The sequence below is a fragment of the Mytilus galloprovincialis genome, chromosome 4 (assembly GCF_965363235.1).
Source record: "Mytilus galloprovincialis chromosome 4, xbMytGall1.hap1.1, whole genome shotgun sequence".
NCBI classification, from domain to species: Eukaryota; Metazoa; Mollusca; class Bivalvia; order Mytilida; family Mytilidae; genus Mytilus; species Mytilus galloprovincialis.
In genome coordinates, this window is record NC_134841.1 from 63,742,181 (window position 1) to 63,759,866 (window position 17,686).

A 17,686-nucleotide genomic window follows, 5' to 3' on the forward strand; every position below is an offset into this window, starting at 1 on the left:
TTTCTAATGGAGTTTGCAACAATAACTACTCATTTAAATACATCATAAAATATTAAAATGTAACAAAAGGTGCTTGTTATCACTGAATGGTAAAGATTGTTTTAATTTATCAGTTGGTAGTAAAAGTGAATATACATTGTATATTGTATAAAACAGTGATTTAAGTTGACTCAACTACTATTCTCGACAAAGAAAGATAACTCCAATCAATTGAAAATTTCTTGCTATTGCACAATATTGTGCAATTAGATATTTCTGGGTATTGCGCAATACTGTGCAATTGAAAATATTTGCTATTGCACAATACTGTGCAATTGAAGATTTCTTGCTATTGCGCAATACTGAGCAATTGAAAATTTCTTGCTATTGCACAATACTGTGCAATTGAAGATTTCTTGCTATTGCTGAATACTGTGCAATTGAAAATTTCTTGCTATTGCACAATACTTAATATAATAATTTTGGATCCTGATTTGAACCAACTTGAAAACTGGGCCTATAAACAAAAATCTAAGTACATGTTTAGATTCAGCATATCAAAAAAGCCCAAGAATTCAATTTTTGTTAAAATCAAATTTAGTGTAATTTTGGACCCTTTGGACTTTAATGTAGACCAATTTGAAAACGGGACCAAAAATTAAGAATCTAAAATTCTAAATACACAGTTAGATTTGGCATATCAAAGAACCCCAATTATTCAATTTTTGATGAAATCAAACAAAGTTTAATTTTGGACCCCGATTTGGACCAACTTGAAAACTGGGCCAATAATGAAAATCTAAGTTCATTTTTAGATTCAACATATTATTAAAGAACCCCAATTATTCAATTTTTGATGAAATCAAACAAAGTTCAATTTTGGACCCTTTGGGCCCCTTATTCCTAAACTGTTAGGAACAAAACTCCCAAAATCAAACCCAATCTTCCTTTTATGGTCATAAACCTTGTGTTTAAATTTCATAGATTTCTATTTACTTATACTTAAGTTATGGTGCGAAAACCAAGAATAATGCTTATTTGGGCCCCTTTTTGGCCCCTAATTCCTAAACTGTTGGGACATCAACTCCCAAAATCAATCCCAACCTTCCTTTTGTGGTCATAAACCTTGTGTTTAAATTTCACTGATATCTATTTACTTATACTAAAGTTAATGTGCGAAAACCAAGAATAATGCTTATTTGGGCCCTTTTTTGGCCCCTAATTCCTAGACTGTTGGAACCAAAACTCCCAAAATCAATCACAAACTTCCTTTTGTGGTCATAAACCTTATGTCAAAATTTCATAGATTTCTATTCACTTAGATGTTATAGTGCAAAAACCATGAAAATGCTTATTTGGGCACTTTTTGGCCCCCAATTTCCTAAAATGTTGGGACCAAAACTCCCAAAATCAATCCCAACCTTCCTTTTGTGGTCATAAACCTTGTGTCAAAATTTCATCAATTTCTATTCATTTTTACTAAAGTTAGAGTGCGAAAACTAAAAGTATTCGGACGACGACGCAGACGACGACGACGCCAACGTGATAGCAATATACGATGAAAAATTAAAAATTTTGCGGTCGTATAAAAACAAAAACAAAACATTGTCCAGTTTAAAACAGGAGTGTACAAGTTGCCCTACGCTTCAGACTTGACATTCACTAAACATGCATGCTGAAATTGACATGGTGGTTTTTGTTACATAATCATACACATTCACGTTTTGAAATCGATAATTGTCATCGTAGAAAAGACTGCTGTTCATGTGTGTATGTTATCAGAAAATTGGTGTGATTCTTATTGCTCTAAAGAAATGTTTGAAAACAAACAGAACATATAAAAGTAATCGTTAATTCGCAATTGATACATTGGAATGGGACTGCAATACACATTCTGAGGTCACGCAGGTTCATACAATACTCAGTCCGGCAGTTTACATATACAGCATAGCGATATCTGTAGGGCTGTATCTGAATAGTAGAACACCCAATTGCAGGATAAAGTTCCAAAAAACCTCAATGTCATATCAGAAATTTAAAACACAAAACAAAAACTAATGGCAGCTTATATATATAAATATGAAAATGTCACAATAGTTTTATGAAAATTGGTTTAGGCTTTTTGAGTTATTGTCCAACATGTTGACTATGGACAAACAGACAAAGGTATGACATACTACATCATGGGTGTATATGAAATGAAGGTTGATTTCAGAATGATGCGAGAATGCTGTTAGCCAATCAAAATAACTATCACAATGAAACATGCATGCAATGTAATCATAATTGGTACATTGTAAATTCAGAAATTAAAGATAGTATTCATCCCTCAGTTTTTACCTTTCTGTGAATTATGTGTTGAACAGCTTTTAATTTTTTTTTACCCTATTTTTTTTTCTACTTCAATTGCTTTCTTGGCTTTAGTGATGTCAGTATTTTGTTTAACCTTTTGGTTTATCTCCCCCTTTTTAATTGCAAATTGCAAACGACAATTATAAATTGAATATATATGTCTTAAATCATTTTGTAGGTGAATATTGTTAATGGAAACTACTGGTGTCCTATTAACATGATAATTTCCTTAAGAATCAATCATACTTACCCACTATCAAATAAGAACTCTAGATGTGACATGTAGAGCTCCCATAATGGTAAACCATATCTCTCTGCCAGGTTACAGGCTACATTATACATCTCATCATTAACACTCCTATAATATAAATATGTTTATACTGGTTAAAGTTAAGTGTTTTTGTATGCAAAAATTGAAAATGCTTACAGGGAAGCAAAGAATTTATATAAATCTATTGTAAACTTGTTTTATTCCTAAAGAGTAGATTTGAAAAACTATACTGAAATATTTTCATTTTACACTTTAATTCTGTCAACTTTCAGATCTGACCTTGAGCCCTATATGAATAAAAATAATGGCAAAAAAATCATTGTAGAATATTTGTGTAGATTTTACACAGCTGAAGAAAAATCTTTGCTTATAATATTTTGAGTTATTAGGTACTTATACGTTATATAAGTTATGTTTACACATAGTTTGATTTTCATCAAACTCAATAGTCATTATTTTTAGGTTTTTCCCATTAAAAAGTTGTGTATTAAAAACCTGTGTATGCTGCCTTGAGTATCAATTTATTCAAATGCAGATTAAGCAGTTATAAGACTTATCTCGGCTCTAATAAAACACCTCAAGAATTCAATTTTTGGTGAAATTAAACAATTTTAATTTTGGACACTTTTAACATTAATGACAACATATTTGCAAACAGGGCCCAAAAATCAAAAATCTAAATACATGGTTAGATTCAGCATATCAAAGAACCCCATGTATTCAATTTTTGTTGAAATCAAACGAAGTTTGAAATTGGACCCTTTGGACCTTAATGAAGACCATTATGAAAACAGGACCCTAAATTAAAAGTCTATATCAACGGTTAGATTTGACATATCAAAGCACCCCAATAATTCAATTTTTGATGAAATCAAACAAAAGTTTAAATTTGGACCAACTTGAAAACAGGGCCCATAATAAAAAATCTAAATAAATGTTTAGATTCTGCATATTAAAAAGAACCCCACGAATTACACCAAGTTTGATATTGGACCCTTTGGACCTTAAAGTAGATCAATTTGAAACGATACCAAAAATAAAAATCTAAATACACGGTTAGATTCAGCATATCAAATCACCCCAATAGTTCAAATTTTGATGAAATTTAATTATAGACCCTTTGGACATCAATGAGGACCAATTTAAAAACGGGGTCCAAAATCCAAAAAGTTATTACATGGTTAGATTCAGCATATTAAAGAACCCCAAGAATTCATGAATAAAACCCCATTGAAATTGGTCAAGAAACAAGTAATTTATACAAAGTATTACGAAAGTATTGTATTTTACCCCTTTTTGGCCCCTAATTCCTGAACAGTTAGGGTCATACCGCCAAAATCAATCCCAACCTTCTTTTTTTTGTTAGAACCTTGTGGAACATTTCAGAAAGATCCATACACTTACACACAAAAGATTGTCTGGAAACTAGAAAAATGCTTATTTGGACCCCTTTTTAGGCCCTTAATTGCTTAACTGTTGGGACCATAACCCCTAAAATCAATCCTAACCTTCCTTTTGTGGTTTCTAACATTGTGTTTTAATTTCATAGAGATCCATTCACTTCAACTAAAGTTATTGTTCAGAAACTAAGTATCTTCTGACGACAATGACGTTATACCAATATATGACTGCAATTTTTTTTACAGTTGTATAAAAATAAAGCCACTACTTTAAAAAAAAATCTTTATACAGGTTGTTAGTTCTAAATTCATGTTTCTCTATAATAAAACTGTAACAAAAGAAAAACTAATAATTGATTCACTAAATCAAAGGATATTGTTCAAATGGAAAATGAATAAATACAAAAGAAAAATATATTTAAAATCTTTATCAATCTAATTAAAATTAAATCCTTTAATTACTCCTGTTCTGATATGTCGCCCATCATATCACAACAGGAGCAATTAAAGGATTTAATTTTAATTAGATTGAATCTTTATTAAACAGTGGAAACTATTGTTTATGTCACAGGACGGTTAATTATACTTAAAGTATATATATGTATAAATTTGACTATCCAATCTTAAAATCTTCAAACAATGCATACACTTTAAACACCTACCCGTACAAATAAATAGTATAGGTACATCTAACAATAATGGCGTTCTCTACGTCTGTCATAAGAAGTCAAGCTCCAGTTAAATGTGGAATATGTGATACTGAACGATCAATAAAGTGGAAGTGTATTGACTGTAGTAAATTACTGTGTAATCATTGCAAAGAAAGTGTTCATCCAGAATTAAAAAACACAGAGAATCATCAAGTAGTTAACATCAAAGATGTGTGTGAAAAGACTGGTGTAGAACTGAAAATAAATGAACAATATCAAACTGAACTGTCTATAATAAGTCATTTGTCTTATAGTCATGATAATTCACTGTGGATAAGTAGTTACAAAGATTCAGTATTACACAGAGTAAAACCTGAAGGAACCAAACTGAACATACTATCCAGCTTTAATACCAAGGTCTATGGTATGGCTGTTACTCAATCAAATGATCTACTTATATCTACAGTGAAATCAAGACTGAAACAAATCAGTAGTAATACCGGTACACTAACAGACTCCTTATATAATGTGTCACCATTATCACCTTCAGGAGTCCATATTACCAGTGACAATAAAGTTTTAGTAGGATGTGTTAATCAAGAATATCCTAAACAAGGAAGAAGAGTTGTAATAATAATGAATCAAAATGGAGACCAAGAGAGAGTGTATGAACTTGATCAACATAAACAACCTATATTCACCTATCCCGGGAGGTTAACCAGTACCAGAAATGGGAATATACACGTGGTAGATAGAGTAAGTCTTGGCAGACATAGAGTAGTAGTGTTAGGACAGGGTGGTGATATTGTGACAAATCTGGACTTATTATTGTTATTATTTAACGTATTATTTATTGTATATGACATATATTTATTTGAATATTGCCGGGTGGTCAACTTCTCGGGTGTGCACAAACACTGGTAAATGCATTGACTTTCATACTCATGATTTAAACTATTTGTACTTTGCAAGTGATAAGGGCCAGTTTTATATGTATATCTTGGTAATGTTTACCTATGAAATACTTTGATTATCCCGTCATAGTGATTTATTTTGACAAATATCGTCGTGAGATTCAACTTGTTTACATCTGCCATGACACCGTTCTGTACTTTCACTTTGCGATCTCATATTATTATTTGTTTAAGTTTACACTTTATCAATGCAGATAAATTGCGTATTTATTATGTTTGTGCCTCCCTTTTCATTAACATTGTCTTTATTTATGATAGAACAGGGTTTTCATTGATCTCATTTAAGCATTATATCTAATGCGTAAGGTTATGTAAATTACACCCAAGTTCATACGCCGTATCGAGAAAGGAATTTACTGTCCGTTTAAATATAGCATTATGTAGAAATGTCCTTTTGGTTTTATTCGCTTTTAAATAAAATTCGGACAAGAAGGACAAAATGAGGACAACTCAATAATGAGTATTTATTTAGAAATAACGAAATCGGATTGTCTTCTTGAACGTTTCAAGCCAAAAGACGTAAGAAACGTTGCTTTTGATTGGACGATTAGATGTTTACTCTAACGTCATAGTAAGTGCCAAAACACATAAATAGGAGCCTGTAGACAGACATGTCATTCTGAATTAATCTCTTGAACCGTCAACTACCTTTTATATTGACCACCCGATTTATTGCTTTATCTGTTGAATGATGAATGTGTATTTGATGTTTATTATATTGAAAGAAGAAGTCAAAATACTGTTGAAATAAATATCATTGTTATGTTTATTACAAATCTGTTTCTTCACACTGCCGTCGATTCCACTCCTCCTGAATGATGGTTAAACAGAAATTTATAGTAACCCTAGGTTTGTTACAGTTTGGTGTCAGAAGTGGGATGACAAAAATAATTGTCATCCAGTGATCGAATACCTCGCCTGTGATTTTTAAGTTTGAATAGAATATTAAATTTTCAACGCATTTAGTGAACTGGTTATAATTTTCAATGTCTGACGAATCCGATTCAGAAATCGAGTTTAATATGGATAAACGTGAAACGGTCGAGAAAAATAATGAAGACTCTGCATTAAATACAGTAAAACAAGGTCAAGGTGATATGGAAAGTGAATTTAATGACAACGTACGAGACGATATGGTTAGACAAAGAAATACAGTAGAGACGGAACGGAATTTTGAAGGTGAACAAGGTGTTTCGTATTTTGAAAACAATAGCGTTCATGAACGAAAATGGGGAAATGCACCACGATTTTGCCGTGAACAGTTGCAGATTGCTGGACATCCTGCTACAATTCGTCCAGATGCTTATAGTGGATCAGATGACTGGGAAGAATATTTTTCGCATTTTCAAGATTGTGCAGAACTAGGCAGATGGAGTATGGAAGATAGAGTATTGACACTTGCTGCAAGTTTAAAGGGCCCTGCACGAACTTTTTATATGAGCCTTCCTACACATGAACGCCGACCTTACAGTATTCTTGTCCGACACTTAGAAGAAAGATTCGGAAGTGCCCGTCAACAAAACAGATGGTTATCTCGTTTTGAAATGAGAACAAGAAATTCTGGTGAAACAGTTGCTGCTCTCGGTGATGACCTCCGCCAGATGGTACAAAAAGCTTATTGTAATTTAGATTCATTGGCACAAGAAGTGTTAGCGCTCAATCAGTTATACAAGTCGATTCCTATAGAAATGAAATGTCGATGTGTAGATCGAGAATGTAAAACGGTCGCTGACGCTGTGGATATAATTGAAAGATATGAGGCTCTTTTAGGGGAGTCAAGTCAAAAGAAAACTAGTGTCCGCTCAGTTTCTTATGAAAATTGTAGTGAAAATGAATTAGATATGGAATGGCAAAATAATGGTGACCAAAATGTCAGATTAATTTCCCAACAGCCAAATAATGACAGAATCATTCAAATGCTTCTAAGTAGAATGGATCAGTTAGAAAATCAGATTCGGAATACGAACAACCGATCCAACTTTAAATTTGGCCGCAACAATTACCAAAACGGGAGTAATACACAGAATCAACGGACCTGCTTCATTTGTGACTCACCTGATCATTTTTATAGACAATGTTCTATGTATAATGGTCATGAATTTAGGGAAAATAAACCCCCGAATTCACAGAATTTTAAAAATGTCAGACCAAATACAACTATGGAAACGGTTCAGTGAGACAACTGTCCGTTTATTCAATAGGTCGGGAGTTGACGGTTACAGAAGTCGTATTTTATGTTAATTAAATGATTTTTAAGATGTTGGAAATGAAATTCAGACTCAAATTATAACTAGCAGAATAAATCAAATAGGGGGTCAAGAAAAATAACAGATAATGGATTTTATATGCATGGTTCAGTTTATAGACAAACGTAAAGATAACTCTGGCAAAATATGTTTTATGAAAATAATGAGATTATTTGTGATATTACCTTGATAAAATTTTAGAACAAGATTTAGTATTTAAATTCGTGCAGTACCAGTAAATTACGGAATATTGAAGTGACAAAGAAAACCAGGAAAAGTATTTCACATAGATAGACTCGCAGAATATAATGGAAACAGTTTAAAGTGACAAAAGAAAGTGTCTCATATTCTAGCAAGAAGTAGAGATAAAACCAAAGAAGAGGACAGGACGCCATTCAAAATTTATTGTGCTTGTGTGTTTAAATGTGTATCACTCGTTATTTTTATTTTTTTATGAATAAGATTATTCATGTGTTGAGATATAGTGTATATGAAGAAGTATTGGTGCAGTGTTGTGAATGCATTCAGTAGTTATGTGATATTTCTAGAAACGTAGCCCAGATTTGCCTATAGGGACTGATCACCCCAGTGTTGGTTGAAAAGAGGGGGTTTTCTAGAAAATTTGGTGGAATATTGTGATATTTCCAAGGTAGTTAATAATTATAGTTGCAGCGTCAACAGAAATTATTATTTGATGTTAAAGTGATACTGTGTTTTTGTAGATAAGTTGAAGAAATTCGTGAATGGCTCTAGTGTTTCTCTATGGTTTTTAAAATGTGTCCGATGTCTTATCAGAAATTGTTGAGTGTAATTGAAAATTATCTACAGATGACAGAAAGATGATTTCCCTGAAGACACAGAAGTGTGGATGATATAATTAAACAGTGTGAATATATTCCATTAAAGACTAAAGAACACAGAGACTAAGTAAACAAAAATAAAAGTACTGGTATACTGTTACCTCCAGAAAATACAGGAGTATTTTAAGACTTGGGTGGGGGAAATTGTGACAAATCTGGACTTATTATTGTTATTATTTAACGTATTATTTATTGTATATGACATATATTTATTTGAATATTGCCGGGTGGTCAACTTCTCGGGTGTGCACAAACACTGGTAAATGCATTGACTTTCATACTCATGATTTAAACTATTTGTACTTTGCAAGTGATAAGGGCCAGTTTTATATGTATATCTTGGTAATGTTTACCTATGAAATACTTTGATTATCCCGTCATAGTGATTTATTTTGACAAATATCGTCGTGAGATTCAACTTGTTTACATCTGCCATGACACCGTTCTGTACTTTCACTTTGCGATCTCATATTATTATTTGTTTAAGTTTACACTTTATCAATGCAGATAAATTGCGTATTTATTATGTTTGTGCCTCCCTTTTCATTAACATTGTCTTTATTTATGATAGAACAGGGTTTTCATTGATCTCATTTAAGCATTATATCTAATGCGTAAGGTTATGTAAATTACACCCAAGTTCATACGCCGTATCGAGAAAGGAATTTACTGTCCGTTTAAATATAGCATTATGTAGAAATGTCCTTTTGGTTTTATTCGCTTTTAAATAAAATTCGGACAAGAAGGACAAAATGAGGACAACTCAATAATGAGTATTTATTTAGAAATAACGAAATCGGATTGTCTTCTTGAACGTTTCAAGCCAAAAGACGTAAGAAACGTTGCTTTTGATTGGACGATTAGATGTTTACTCTAACGTCATAGTAAGTGCCAAAACACATAAATAGGAGCCTGTAGACAGACATGTCATTCTGAATTAATCTCTTGAACCGTCAACTACCTTTTATATTGACCACCCGATTTATTGCTTTATCTGTTGAATGATGAATGTGTATTTGATGTTTATTATATTGAAAGAAGAAGTCAAAATACTGTTGAAATAAATATCATTGTTATGTTTATTACAAATCTGTTTCTTCACACTGCCGTCGATTCCACTCCTCCTGAATGATGGTTAAACAGAAATTTATAGTAACCCTAGGTTTGTTACAATATCATCAATATCTATACAGGAGACAAAGAGATCAACAAGGACATATCATTCTATCCAATGGACATAGTGACAACACCTAGAGACAATGTTATTGTAGCTGATGTGGCTACTCATACACTTCATATCCTGAACAATGCTGGTCTGCCTATGACATGTTATAAAACAAGTGAAATAAACATAATGGGCCCACATTCTCTTGCAATCTCTCCAACAGGACAACTCTACATAGGATGTAGTAGACCAGCAGACAGTACAGCCAAGGAGGCCAAGTTATATGAAGTGACCATATCAGGATGTTAAAACATTCACAGACCATTTATATTCATATATAAACTATAAACATTTTATGTCTGCTGATAGTAACTTTACAAATTTGTCTCAAGTTGATATCTTTATGAAAACTGTCTAAAAGATTGAATAATTGTGTGCGCCTTTTATTTGTTATTGAATTATATTAATCAGTGACAATATCTGGAGGTTTAAACATTTCTTTAATATTTACATTTTACATAAATATATAATGTATATAAACTATTGCTATGGGCCAGGTGAGATAATAAAAAGGAGAGAAAAAAAACCCAATGGTGGGCAATAAAAAAAAAACGTTATATACAAAAAGACTGACAATGACATAGTCATTAGATAAAGATTGAACAGCAATAGTTAGAAAACTTACATGCTGCAGAAGGGTCAATTAACCTCAGGTTTTATTGATATTTTTAAGTTACAGCAGAATGCCCAGTGACTGAGGATATCAGACTCTACCTCAAATTGTTCTTGTAATTGTTTTAGTTTTTACTGTTTAATCAAGAAAGATTAAGACTATATGAAGATACATTGTACTAGTTTTACAGTATACTATATTGCAGATCTATTTAGGATCACTTGTACGCCTTTTGTCATTCAGGTTTAGGAAATAATTAGGATTTATGTAAGACTGTAGTGTAGTATGATACATGTGATAACATTGATAAGTATATACAATGTATTGTTTTGATTTATAATTTTTGGTTGTTTTAACTTTTACTTAATTTTGTGGCACTCAGACCGCATACATTTCATGTATTCAATTTGACTTATGGTAATGGGAATACATAATTCATTAATTCCCCAAAATTCTGTAGTTTTCATTTGTTTCCATGTACAGTACATGTACATCAATATTTGAATGGGCTATCAAATTTGTCTAGCAGTTTTGCTATCTTCATCCACATCAATTTGAAGTAATGCTCTTCCGGCTCTTGTAGCACACTTGTCTTCCGGCTCTTGTAGTTCTGGGTACACTAAGTAGCATCTAACATTGCTTCCAGCTCTTGTAGCTAACTACACCGAGTTGACTGCTACACCGAGTTGAGCATTACTTCCATGTGCATTACTGACATTGTTATTCCGGCTCTTGTAGCCTAAGCTACAGTGAGTAAACACCTACTCTTATGCTCTAAAAGCTTTCCAATAGCTGCTACACCAAGTTTAACTATGTCAGTAATTTAGAAATGCTGAGTCTGCCCCAAACCCAAATCAAGTATAAGTTTTTAGTTATTTTGTATTAAGAAGTTATGTAATATAGTATGATCTTTTTGACTAGAGTAATTTTGAGTGATTTATTGTGTATGTAAATATTTTGATATTATGTGTTTTATCAATAGAAATTATTAACTACTTTAGTTTTGTCTAATTATTACATTAGGGAGCGATATAATTAGAGAATCAGAATAGTAAGTCGACATCACTTTTCTTATTTCTATACTAGTGGTAAGATCTGTCGTCAAACTATCCATACATGTAAATGTAGAAATTGGTATATGAGAAGCTGCACTCCCTTGCAAATATGGGGTATATGTCAATGCATAGGATGATACTAAGCAGAGTCTTTACAGTACTCAGTAACCTGTTATACCTTATAGTAGATTATATGGCATCATTTTTGAGCTTTGCACACACTTGGTTCATCTTTATAGAGTTTTGTCTTAGGTTGTTTCTTATATGTATATGCACTTGGTTTATTGTCAAACTCTACAGAGCTCACAATCAGAAGTTACTTGCAGTACACTATGAACACTAAAACATCAGGAACATATACAACTATACATGTATGCTGATTGATCTCAGAATTACGATACAACACTATTACTATATTTGTGTTACCATTCAAGGATTAAGAATACAGTTGAAGGATCGAACTTGGTTTTCTATTCTTATTAGTATTTATAAAATAAATTAGAATTATAAGTTCAAGCATAAGTTTATAATTGCAATTCTATGATTAACCACTTTTCATAAGACAAAATACACCATCATCAGATAATATTGGTTTCATTTAAGTCAATTTTTTTCAAAATGAAATAAATAAATTTTGTGTATTTACTGTCTTCTGATAGGTCATGTTGGTTAAAACATTTTACATAATCGCTTCATGAATCATTCAATGTGAAGAGTCAACCAGATGCTCTACAGGGCGCAGCTTTATACGACAACAGAGGTAGAACCCTGAACATTTGGGGCTAGTATGGACACAACATTTAACCTTGATACAGCTCTGAATTTGGATGGTGTTCAAATTTTTGATATTATATAGGTTTCTGACACTAATCAAATGTCAATATCGTACAAATCAAATACGCAATACTGTGCAATTAAAATTTCTTCTTGAAGCTTCAAAAATTTGAAATTTGAGAAATTTTGAAGAAAAAAAAATTGAACCCCTTAAAAAAATTGGACCCCCCCAAACTTTTTGAATCCCCCTTGAATCAATTACCCCCCAACTTGATCCCAGCCTTTCCATTGTAGTATATGGAACCTTGTAGTACCATTTCAGAGAGATCCATACACTTAAACACAAGTTATTGTCAAAAAAAACTACAAAAGTGCTTGTTTTTGGCCCCTTTTTGGTCATTAATTCCTATACTGTTGGCACCATAACCCCCAAAATGAATTCAAACCTTCTACTTGTGGTATCAAACATTGTGGTACAATTTCAGAGCAATTGAAATACTTATACACAAGTTAATATCATAACAGAAGAAAAATGCTTGTTTTATGTCCCTTTTGGGCCCCTAATTTCAAAAGGGTTGGGATCATCATCCCAAAAATAATCCTTACCTTCCTTTTGTGGTATTAAACCTTCCTATTAAATTTCATAGATATCCATTCACTTAATTAAACTAAAGGTATTGTACGGACACCAAATGTGTCTTCGGGCGACGCAGACATCATACCATTATATGATCCCATTATATGGTCGTATAAAAAAGTTTTCAATTTTCAATATAATGAATAAAGTTCCAAGAAGTACCTTGATTAAAGGAAATATAGTTTCAAAACTGTCTAGCCATGTTTTATTCTAAGAGATAGTGGTTATTTGGCTCTTCTATATGTATCATTTTGTAGCTTAAAAAGAATGGAATTAGTGAAAAATTCAAATAAAAAATTCTAAACTATCTTTTATTCAAAAGCAAGCAATTATTTAAAAGAAGATGAAAAGTAATTCATAATAATGCTTACATAGTCAAACCGAGTATAGTTTCTTTTTTATATTCTGGATCATCAGTAAATCTCTGAATATCAACACCTGAAATAATTTAGCATACTGGTATGAAATAATTTAACATATGAAATAATTTAACATATATCAAGTTGTATTCTGCAAACATTAACAATATTGTCTGAAATTATTTTTTTTAATATTATATATTCAGTTACTGCTTTTTTGAACAGATGCATTTGTTATCTATTAATTAACAAGAAATGTTTTCTCTTTCTTTTTGTATTATAATTATCTATATCATGGTGAATTTGTCAATAAAAAGTACAATAATATATACCTTGGACATGCAGAATATTTACCTTATCATTTAACATATCAACACATTTTTGTCTTCTTCAAATTTTTGTTTGAATTAGCAATTAATTTAACTCAATATTTCATGTTGGATACAAAATATACAAAGTCCTTGATTCAGTACTCAGGAGAAATTATACACCAATAATCTTTCCAATTCATATAGGTAATTGGAAAATGTGATTTATTTTATCCAGAATCATATATCAAAATGTATTATTTAAACATACCGCTTCCAATCCTAACTAAAGTTCTGGCCTGAATATAATCCTCAAACGATTCATAACACTTCTTTAATTTTTCTACCAGGTCAAGGACATCTTGAGGCCAGTCAAGGTCATCTCTATTGGTTACAAAGTTAATAACTCTCTGGATCAGTTTGACAGGATCATTCCTGTACAGAGGACTGGTATCTGGAATGGCTGTAGGTTTGACAGAGGCATATATTTGTAAAGCATAGTAATACAAGGTCAACTGCTGGGTTATGGCTGTTTTAGGGAAATCATCGAAGAATTTCTCCACATCTTTAGTCTGAAAACAAAATATTCAAAGTATAAGTCTATCCTTCCTTTTGACCTTCAGATTAGCAATGTAAATTGACATTATATACCATCTCCTCAGAACTTTTTTTTTCTTTTTTTTTTTTTCTTAAAACTCAGTTTTATTAACATATTTCTTTTAAATTATAGTTATTATCTAATTTTGTGCTTTTGGCAGTATCATAATACATTGTACATTAGAAAACCATACAGATGTACCATAACAGAAACTATTTTATCTAAAAACTGTAAAGCATAATCAAAGTATAATGAAACTAAAGATACATACTACAAATTTCTTACATCTTTAGGTTTTTTAAATTCACAGTGCATGGTATTTTTTCTGCCATGATAAAAACTTGTTAAGTATATCTATTTACCATAAAATGGTAAATCAACTCAATTAAAAAGATGTTAAAATTCTAAAGCTCACTAAATATGCTCTTGAGGGGAAAAAATATCTTAACTTACATCTGGTAAGGCTAATAGATATGCTAAGCCTAGTGAACTATCTACTGGGAACTTTGTTTTGGCTAGCTCTAGCAAAACTGAAATATAAGATGTAACAATTTATTGATATAAGTACTTTTTATACATTAAAAAATGTCATACAATAACTCAAGTATGAAGATAAGGATCTTAAAAACAGACATTTTCATTTTCTTTGTTGAAAAATGCAATTTTAACTTTACATTGATCATTTATGTTGCTTTTGAGAAATATTTTGTTTTCCATTGTAATTGAAATTTCTTATATTGATCTTGTACAAAGTCAAATTTTTCTTGAACTGTTACTATTTTTCAAACTTTATGTGTTAGAAGGTGTATAAATTGATATCCTAGATTAAGAAAAAAACCAATTTGATTAACATTTAAACCTAAATACACAATCTTCATGTTCTTATATCAGTTTACTAAAAAAAACTTAACATGTTGCAAAAGGAAATGAATAAAGATGTAGGAAACACATCAATGATATAATTGTTCCCCTATTTAATGTAGCCTACCTTCAGGTGATGATTGAGTAGTCTCCCCTTCTGTTAACATTTCCTCCAGTTTAGCTGTTCTTAGTATGCTTTCACTTAAAGCTGTGGGACTACAAGCAGATTTACCCCTTGTATAATCTACAACAGCCTGAAAAATATACCCCTACATGTAAGGCTTGCACATGTATGAATATCTACCAAAAAAAAGTGCACATATAAAAAGGTTTGTAAAATTGTCTCTGCATCTCAATCAATATTGGATACATTTAAGAGCCTGAATTTTTGTTCATCATTGCATAAAAAATGAATTCACAAAGAGAAGAAAAATTTAAAAGAACAGAAAAAACAAACCATCAATTTCAAAATTTTCCTCAACAGAAATCTCTAAATTCAAAAGCTTGACATGTCTGAGAGAAAAAAATATTTATTTATTTGATAAGTTTAAAATAGAAACAAATCCATCTACATATTAAAAGCATCATTCTTATCAATTTACTACCACTGGCATGAAAAATGTGAATAAGTAATCTAAGTAAAGGAAAGATCATGTGAGCCATAGATTTGTTATCATTTTCACATGGCCATGACAGTAATATGTCTTATTTTATCCCAAATTAGGAACCCACTTTTGCGGCCCACTTGCTCACTAGCCAAACATTACTATACTATAAGCTGGCCAAAAAATTATGATTCTATGTAAAACAATATTAAGTCTTTAATACTGCTAAGATAAAAAAACTTACATAATCAGGATGACTTGATGTAATAAATTCTTCGTAAAATGGATGACATCCTTGCTTCTCAAACTTGTCATTATCATATACAACTGTCTCAGAAACTTGTCGTCTGGTTGGTTGTTTCAATGATTTAATTGTTTTTTGCCACCATTTTGTATCTGCAACTGTTGACAACACAGCTTTTGTGGTCTTAGTTGTTGAGGACAGAATCTCTGTTGTATGCTGCAGAGCAGCCGTTGCTGACAGTGGCGCCCTCTCAGATGATTTGTCATCAACTTCCATGTCAGTGTGAATAGTGCTGTATAACATCTACAATAAATACAAGATATTGAAATAATTTATCAGACTGAATCTCAGTCTAAGGCAAATATACTTATACAACTTTCACCATAAAAGTAGGGGTTGAAGGTCAATTTTCGGGACATTTATGATTGGGCATTTATTCTATAGGAATTCTAGAATAACACTCATCAGGAAACTGCTGTAATGATTGATTTTTCAAAATCCAAGGAATGAATAGTTTAGTTTTTCAGTTATGATATTCAATATTTACCTTTTCCAGATGACATCCCTTCCTACCCCCTTTAAGATATACATCTTACCTAAGTCAAATGAGCATACATTTATTCCCCTTTATGTAACAACTGTCCACACTTTTGTAGAGTTATGGATCATAATCAAAATTTAATGAAATGGCACATAGAAATAATTCCTTCCTGAAGTTGGATACTCGTACTAAATTTTGCAAAAACATATTTTTTTAAAAGAAAACTATTCTAATAATTGAAAATATTTTCACCATCTACATCTCTGTATTTTAAATCAAAGTATGGTTTTTGCAAATACAAAAAAATATAAACTGAAGCTTAAATGCAAGGATTATATACATCTACAAAGTATCAAATAGTAAAATATGATTCAACATCTGAAATTCAATGCTGCACAAATCTTCAATGTGTTTTAAAATACCAAAACAGTAGCTGAGTAACCACTTTGTAAAACTTGTATTTCTTTCTTTGAAAGAGGCAAGGGAATTATTATAGTACCTGAGTTTCTAGGACAGCCTTGGCCTGTAGTATTGGTTCTATCATATCTGCTGGACAGTACGCTAATGAAAACGACAACAAATCTGCCCTAAAAAGGAAATCAATTCAGTTATTTTTGCCACTCAACTGTATTAAATGACAGTTATTTTCAATTTAAAAAGTTACAAAGGGCCATAACTCTAGCAAAATCTAGTAAATCAGCATGCAATATTGACATGCATTATTTCTAAATTTGCAAAGGTCATAACTCTAGCAGAATCAAGTAAATCAGCTTGTAAAATTCTTATGCATTCCTCTGAATAGCTGTAACCAATTAAAATAGGTTTCATATCAGTTACGTCCAAGATAGATGGAAATGTGAAAAAAATGTAAACATCCCCTCTGGAAAGTAACAAAACAAACTAAAATAAAAGTCCTGAATCATTGAAAGGAAGTTTACCTTTACATTATCTAGGCATGGTGCCACTTTTAACACAACATATATTAAACTAACTTGGCTGATATGTCTTTAAAATCTTCAAAGCTGGCTAGATCTACACAGACATCCCACACTGGACCATGCATTCTTTCAATTAAATCCTGGCATACTTCATAGGCAAAACTACAATCATGAGCCTGAAATATCCCAATAAAAA

The 17,686-nt window shown here is 31.6% G+C and overlaps 3 protein-coding genes across 3 annotated transcripts in view; all 3 read right to left on the minus strand.

The window, feature by feature from the left end:
- LOC143071070 (NBAS subunit of NRZ tethering complex-like) overlaps positions 1-17,686 on the minus strand; it is a 156,436-nt gene that overhangs the window by 99,608 nt on the left and 39,142 nt on the right. The gene's annotated exons all lie outside the window — the stretch shown is intronic.
- LOC143072680 (NBAS subunit of NRZ tethering complex-like) overlaps positions 1-17,686 on the minus strand; it is a 41,509-nt gene that overhangs the window by 17,707 nt on the left and 6,116 nt on the right. Inside the window, exons 6-13 of the mRNA XM_076247751.1 lie at positions 17,545-17,666; positions 17,052-17,139; positions 16,012-16,314; positions 15,290-15,416; positions 14,755-14,831; positions 13,975-14,275; positions 13,408-13,474; positions 2,582-2,689 (exon numbers count right to left, since the gene is read on the minus strand). Coding sequence (XP_076103866.1) covers positions 2,582-2,689; positions 13,408-13,474; positions 13,975-14,275; positions 14,755-14,831; positions 15,290-15,416; positions 16,012-16,314; positions 17,052-17,139; positions 17,545-17,666 — 1,193 coding nt within the window. The remainder of the gene's footprint in view (positions 1-2,581; positions 2,690-13,407; positions 13,475-13,974; positions 14,276-14,754; positions 14,832-15,289; positions 15,417-16,011; positions 16,315-17,051; positions 17,140-17,544; positions 17,667-17,686) is intronic.
- Positions 1-17,686, minus strand: part of LOC143070931 (NBAS subunit of NRZ tethering complex-like) — a 53,253-nt gene that overhangs the window by 16,738 nt on the left and 18,829 nt on the right. The window contains exons 17-23 of the mRNA XM_076245030.1: positions 17,545-17,666; positions 17,052-17,139; positions 16,012-16,314; positions 15,290-15,416; positions 14,755-14,831; positions 14,145-14,275; positions 2,582-2,689 (exon numbers count right to left, since the gene is read on the minus strand). Of these exons, the coding sequence (XP_076101145.1) occupies positions 2,582-2,689; positions 14,145-14,275; positions 14,755-14,831; positions 15,290-15,416; positions 16,012-16,314; positions 17,052-17,139; positions 17,545-17,666 (956 nt within the window). The remainder of the gene's footprint in view (positions 1-2,581; positions 2,690-14,144; positions 14,276-14,754; positions 14,832-15,289; positions 15,417-16,011; positions 16,315-17,051; positions 17,140-17,544; positions 17,667-17,686) is intronic.